This window comes from Malus sylvestris, chromosome 5, assembly GCF_916048215.2.
Source record: "Malus sylvestris chromosome 5, drMalSylv7.2, whole genome shotgun sequence".
Taxonomy (NCBI): Eukaryota; Viridiplantae; Streptophyta; class Magnoliopsida; order Rosales; family Rosaceae; genus Malus; species Malus sylvestris.
This window is the reverse complement of record NC_062264.1, coordinates 42,365,835-42,372,948: the sequence shown is the minus strand read 5'-3', so window position 1 is coordinate 42,372,948 and position 7,114 is coordinate 42,365,835. Positions and strand designations below refer to the sequence as shown.

General features: G+C 35.1%; 1 protein-coding gene across 1 annotated transcript; it reads left to right on the top strand.

Annotated features, from left to right (window-relative positions):
* Positions 1-250: 250 nt before the first annotated feature.
* On the top strand, positions 251-4,176 carry LOC126624488 (transcription factor bHLH30-like). The gene is made up of 2 exons (XM_050293552.1): positions 251-1,094; positions 3,332-4,176. Exons 1-2 carry the CDS (start codon positions 786-788, stop codon positions 3,821-3,823), a joined length of 801 nt encoding a protein of 266 aa, XP_050149509.1. The 5' UTR covers positions 251-785; the 3' UTR covers positions 3,824-4,176.
* The last annotated feature ends 2,938 nt before the right edge of the window (positions 4,177-7,114 follow it).

The following is a 7,114-nucleotide window of genomic DNA, read 5'->3' as shown; positions in this document are numbered from 1 at the left end:
TTATTCGAAAATTGTCTTAATTTACAGCATGTGATTTGCAGGTAGAACTTGGAAGTAGGTATATATTTTGTCATATACATATATTACAACAAATCATATTTCTATACAAAATGACAACAAAATTATTTTATTAAACCAAATTTGGCATTTTTTCATACTATATGCTAAAACTGTTGCTATCAGTGTGATAATATTTTCCTTATGGATTCGTTATTATATATAGGGGTGGGACTTTTGCGACCTTACCATCTCAAACTCCACAAACCATTTGTTCCCATCCTTTCATCTCCTTCCAAAAACACCTTCTTCCAAAGCTCTCCGTGAACCAGTAACCCTTTGACTCTCTGTCTGCCCTTTTCCTTCTCCATCTTCATCGAAAACCTAACAAAAAAGCTTTCACCTTTCACGTTTCTATATCAACCCCACTTCCCAATACTCTCTATATTTTCACTCTGTATATTCGAAATCCTCGACTTTGATGACCATGCGGAGGAAAATGTGGATGTTTTCTCATTGATCGCCGCCTCCAACCCCCCAAAGCTTGTCTTTTGCGTGATGGAAGGTATGAAAAAACCTGCAAGAACTGCCACTGCCACCGCCACAGCCACCATTATCAACGCCTTGCTCATCAACAAAGCCTGTTCACAAAGTTTCCCTCTCTCCAAGCTCTCCTTCTGGTTCGCCCCAACAACTCGCCCTCCCGGTCTGCTCTTCTCCACCTTCGGTTCATAGATTTTTGCAAATACAAAGGGCGTAGAAAAATTAAACAAACAAACTAGAACCAGATGGACTTTTACGGTTTTAACTCCAAATCTTCATTTAATCCGAGCTTATTCGACCCTTTTAAGCATGGCGCAAGTGGGTTCGGCTGGGCTTTGCAGGGCGGTGCTGCGGCGGCTCTGCCTCACTCACTGGTTTTGGACAGTGAGAAAGGCGAGCTCGTTAAGGCTCCTGCGAGAGTGGGGAAAAAAGGGGTGTCTGAGGCTAAGGCTTTGGCGGCTTTGAAGAATCACAGTGAGGCCGAAAGGAGGAGGAGAGAGAGAATCAATGCACATCTGTCTACGCTTCGCGGTCTCGTGCCCTGCACTGAAAAGGTAAAGTAATTTTTATGGAGTTTGTTGATAGTTGTGAGGTACAATATTTGCTATGTGCTTATATGATTTTGGGCTACTCTTTATATTGCCAATTGGTTTTATGGTGGAACCTCAATTTCGTCAGAGTTTGCTGTCAAATTATATATTAGTTAGTCCTAATCAGTTTCATTTATGTTAGTTAATTTTAATTAGTAATACATGGATTTGTTGGATTGTGTTCATAGCTTGTTAATTTTTTTACTGGTTGTTAGTTAGTTGATATTTGTATCTTACTGAGTTTTCGATTCTTTATCCAATAGTTACACAACGTTTTCTTGTTGATTGGGAAGTGGTAATTTATGATCTGAAGTTTAGGTTCCTTTGAACTTTTAGGATGATAAATAGGTAGTAAACAAAAATAGAATTGAACATCTCAATTTATGATTACCTTCGAAAAGACTTGAGCAAAGATTTTGATTTTGTTTGCGCAAAATTGAAGAAACTGTTACGTTGAGTTTTCTTTACGTAGCTTGGCAGAAAGGGGTTTATCAGAATATGTAGCAAATTAAATGGAACAGGCTTACCGGGAAGAGCTGATAGTTTTTAGCTTTTTATAGTCTAATTTTATGCCAAACATCAAACATTTTTAAGCAAAATTTTCGAATGTTAAGAGTTTCCGTTGAAGATTTATCAAATACATTGATTCTGAACTTGAATAAAATTTTCTGTATACTAATATACTTTTATGTATCATGGATACAATGTATTTTTGGTTCATAAGAAGCAAAAGGCGATCGGTATGAAATAGTCCTTCTGATGTCATACATGATTATTATCAAGTTATGAGATCATGTAAAGAGAAGTTCATTTGCTCGTTCGTGCACATCATTCAAATTAACAAAGCTTTTTGTTACATTATTTGCGCCCTTGTAGAGTCAACTTTGTATGTAGAATTTACAAAGTCAACTCAAAGATACGTTATAAAATTTGAAAAGTAAAATCCATAACGTCTTCCATGCTAAGAACTTCAAGAACTATCTGTAAATTGGATCTGCAGTCGCTATCTAGGTTACGTTTTGCATTTTAAATTAAATTAAGAATCTAAGCATAACAGCAGCCATGGTTACTATTTTCATATGCAATGAATCTTCCACCTGTTAGGTACAGCACACTATGCATTATGATGGAAGAAAAATTAGAAATTCTTGTTGTCGGCAGAGAACCTTTAGACTTTATATATTTTATAATCTACGAAGTCAAAGGCGTCTATAATAAAATTATAATTAAATAGGCTGGATATTGTTTCATGCGAACCTCATCTTGCTTAATAATTTTCTAATCCTGTGGTTGTTTAACACTAAGTATATATATGGGATGCTTTGCTGTCAACTGTTACAGTCGATAGCAGACGATTCTATGTGTTTCGGGAAATAATGATGATTCTGATTGGATGATTGGGGTAGAGTGGCTGCTGTGTAGTAGATTGCATCACAAGGTCTGCATCTGGATTTATATTTTATGGCCTTAGATGTATCTTGCTCAACTGTTTAATTATGCAAATTAATTAATCTTAGTTATATCAAATTAGGGGCGCGCGGTAAGCAAGAAACAAATGTCTGGGGCGGTAACCACTAACTTTTTTTTAATTTGAAGCTGAAGAGAGTATACGTATTAATTAAATAAATATTTTTAATTGCTTTTGTCGTCGACCACGCCTTCTTGGCTGAAACAGTCGGAAGACTAGCTCTGTAGTTTCTGGACATAGTCTATGCTATGATAACTTATAAACATGGTTTTGCTGATGCTACTATAATTAGTAATTAATTATATATTGAGTCTACCTAAGCGAGCTTGGAAGTAAGTGGAAAGTTGTATTCGAATCGCTAGCTAGGTGTCTGTTCATGTCTTTGTCAAGATTAAGTAGTTAAGTGGGTTTCTCCAGTTGACAAAGAAGGCGTCTTACTTGCATAAAATGACCGCCAATGGTTACGAATGGACCCTTATATTTGTATTGTACTATTATATATGCATGGATACATCTGCGTATCTAATTTCTTGTGTATGTATGTGTCCATGTATTTTGATCACTGCTTATATTTTCTTTCGGATAGTTATGCAGTTTATGCTGTTGACCAGTACTGCAACATAGCTCTAGTTGCTTGTATGAAAAGTAACAATAAATTTCGGTGTTTAAAAACATGAAAAAAGATTCGATGGCAACAAATTTGTCTTAACCTTGACCTAATTGTTCGTTACAGATGGACAAAGCCGCGTTACTTGCTGCAGTTATCAGCCAAGTGAAGGAACTGAAGAAGGATGCTCTAGAATCCAGTAAGGGGTTTCTCATCCCAGTTGATGACGATGAAGTGAAAGTTGAACCCTATGTCATTGGGGCAGGGGATGGAACCATATCTGTGAAGGCATCCGTCTGCTGTGAATACCGGTCTGAGCATCTCTCTGACCTAAGAGAAGCCCTCGACTCCCTGCACTTAAAAATGGTGAAGGCGGAAATAGCGACTTTGGGAAACCGAGTGAAAAATGTATTCGTTCTCACCAGCTTCAAAAAGGACAGCAACGATGCCAATACTGAAGCATACGAACTTCTTGCAAGTTCGGTTCACCAGGTCCTGAGTTCCGTCCTCGATAAGGCTTCGCCCTCACCAGAATACTCCCCGAGAACAACGCTGCCGAGCAAAAGGCGAAGGCTCTCTTACTTCGATAAAATCGATACCTCGAGCTCATCCTCGTGAGAGCAATATTTGTGTGCGTTGCCACTTGCCGGCGATAATGAAGATGAAGATGTGCGCATATTGTAATTTCAAATATGGAGTTTGTTAAAAAAAAAATTAAAAAACAAAAATCTCTATTTATATTTTCAGACATGGATGCGTGGATATATCAATTATTTGTGATATCGAGGGAAGACAAAGCTGCTTGGATTGTAATTTAAATTGTAATGGCTAGTTTGATATTTTTATGTGTGTAAGGTACTTAAGTATTTGGTAAACTTTAGTTGTAAAAGTGTTTTTAGCCTTTTAAGAATAAAATCAGTGTATGAATGTTTAGTAAAGTTTTATGTGAAAGTGTTATGATTGTGTCAAAATGACTAAAATGGGTAGGTTGATGAATGTGATATTATAATATTTATCTTAATATTTTTTTCATAATCTTGTAACTTCTCAATCTTCACTTAACAATCAAAGAGTTTTCCAAAAAACAAAAACAATCAAATAATCTAATAGAAGATAAACAAAAATTTGATTTATTGAAGAGAAGAAATGAAGAATATTATTGAGAAAAATCGTGATGTAAACAATTGAGATGGAAAAGATAAAAGTTTTGGGTTGCTTGAGTTACCAAACACAAATTAGACTCAACATATATATTTTTTTACCCTTGATTATTAATTAAGGGAGAAATTAGGTTCTCATTCTTATTTAATCCTATTCCATTGATTAAAATGAAAACTAATGAAAATGACTTGAAAACTTTGAGTTTTAATGATAAGGACAAAATAAAGGGTAAAGTGAATAGTACCAGGATTGATTTTTTAATGTAAAAATGTGGTTTTTCGTTAAAGTGAATGGTACTGGAGCTTTTCGTTAAAGTTTCCTTGATTAAAACCTTATTCAATTTCAGCTTTTGATCAAGGTCCTTAGGTTTTAATGAATGTCATTATTTCAATAATAAATTATTTACATGTCAAGATAATTAAATTATAGGGTAAAAGATTGTTTACTACCCTCATGTTTCGTGGTTTTCAACATTTAGTACATCAAGTTTTTTTCGTCTCAGATTCATACCTAAAGTGTAAATTTTGGGACAGTCTCATACATCCGTTAGTCAAACTGTTAAGTCTCCCGTTAACTGTGACGTGACGCCCATGTGGACACTGACTAGGTACCACGTGTCATCCACGTTTTTTTCCCTTCTTCTTTCTTCTTCTTCTTCCGACTGCAACTTTTTTTTTTCTTCCTCCTTCTCCTTCTTCCTTCCTCCTTCTTCCTTCCCCTTTTTCCTTCTTCTTCCTTCTCCTTCTCCTTCTTCTTTTTCTTCCTCCGAATCTAGGGAAGGTTTTTTTTTTTCTTCTTCTTTCTTCTTCTTCCTCCTTCTTTCTCCTTCTTCTTCCTTCTTCTTCCTTCTTCGTCTTCTTCCTTCGACTGCAACTTTTTTTTTTCTTCCCCATTCTCCTTCTTCCTTCCCCTTCTTCCTTCTTCTTCTTCTTCTTCTTCTTCCTTCGAATCTGGGGAAGATGAAGGTATTTTTTTTTTTGAGGAAGGTGAAGAAGAAGGAAGAAGGAAGAAGGGAAAGAAGGGGAATGAAGAAGGAGGAAGGAAGAAGGAGAAGAAGGAGGAAGGAAAAAAAAAGTTGCAGTCGGAGGAAGAAGAATGAGGAAGAAGGAGGAAGAAGGAGGAAGAAGAAAAAAGAAGAAAAAAGAAAAAAAAAAAAAAACTGAATCTGGGCAGATTCGGAGGAAGAAGAAGAAGAGGAAGGAAGAAGGAGGAAGGAGAAGGAAGAAGGAGGAAGAAGAAAAAAAAACTTCCCCAGATTCGAAGGAAGAAGAAGAAGAAGGAGAAGGTGAAGGAAGAAGAAGGAAGGAGGGGAAGAAGAGGAAGGAAGAAGGAGGAAGGAAGAAGGAGAAGGAGGAAGAAAAAAAGAAAGAAAAGTTGCAGTCGGAGGAAGAAGAAGAAAGAAGAAGGAAAAAAAGAAAAAAAAACGTGGATGACACATGAAGCCCAGTCAGTGTCCACATGGCGCCACGTCATAGTTAACGGGAGATTTAACAGTTTGATTAACGGATGTATGAAACTGTCCCAAAATTTACACTTTTAAGTATGAATCTGAGATGAAAAAAACTTGATGTACTAAATGTTGAAAACCACGAAACATGAGGGTAGTAAGCAGTCTTTTACCCTAAAATTTATTACTAAATATATTAATGTAGTAATATATTCATTTAGTGTTAGAAACGTTACATTTGTTATATTTATATTTATGGCTAAACTTTGTATTATATATTTCTATTTTTAGTTTGTACCCATTTTTAATTTGCGACCCTTTTTTTAATTTGTACCAATTTTCTTTACAGTTTTAATTTGTACCCATGTATTAATTTTTTTGTTCCCATATTTTTAAATTTTTTATTAGTACTCATAATTTTTTCCCATTTTATTTGTACCCATAATTTATTTATAATGTACCCATGTATCTTTAAAAATGTACCACTTGTTATATGTGAAATTTCCCATTTTAATATAAATCTATTTATTTATTTTAATCTAAAATCTATCCATTGTTGTTTATATAAAATGTACACATTGTTTTCTATATAAAATGTACTCATTTTTTTAATATAAAACTTTCCCATTTTTTGTATAAAATGAAGGGGTGTGATATCCACTTTCCCATTTTTTGTATAAAATGAAGGGGTGTGATATCCACGTACCCCATTTTACTTCTCACACACCCTTCTAATTTTCGACCGTCGGATCGGATGAATTGAAGAAGATCAACGGATATAAATTAACAAGGGTGTGTGAGAAGTAATTTGGGGTATGTGGATAACACACCCCAAAATGAACCCACATTTTTAAATTTATAATTACGTGCACCATTGTACTTTTGTTGTTAAAATTGAAGGAGAGGGGAAAAGGGTGAGAGAGAGAACGTGGAGAGAGGAGAGAGGGAGATATATATATATTTTTTAAAATTAGAGATGATAAAATCACATGTAGTTGGGGTTTAAAAAATAGTAAAATTTTGTCCTGTAAAATTACGTTGTTGTTCTTAACATTTTTATTGTGATAGAAGACAAAAAAATATTTTTATTCTCCTTTGATAAATGTAATTTTAGATAATTTTGCAAAACTAAAAGTAACAAAATAAAATACTTATTGCCTTGTCCGTCAGAGGGTCCACCATTTGCTGATTTGGCGATTTTTCATTGGCCAGTATGAGAAAAGGAGGGAAATCAAACCGTAGAGAAAACAATCGGCCTGTCACACTCCAGCCGCAACGAGGTATCTTCTTCTTCTTGTTAT

Excerpts from the sequence above, each read along its gene's own strand:
- LOC126624488 (XM_050293552.1), top strand. The coding sequence starts at position 786 with ATGGACTTTTACGGTTTTAACTCCAAATCTTCATTTAATCCGAGCTTA. Across the intron at positions 1,095-3,331 it reads TCGTGCCCTGCACTGAAAAG|ATGGACAAAGCCGCGTTACT; the intron begins GTAAAGTAATTT and ends TGTTCGTTACAG.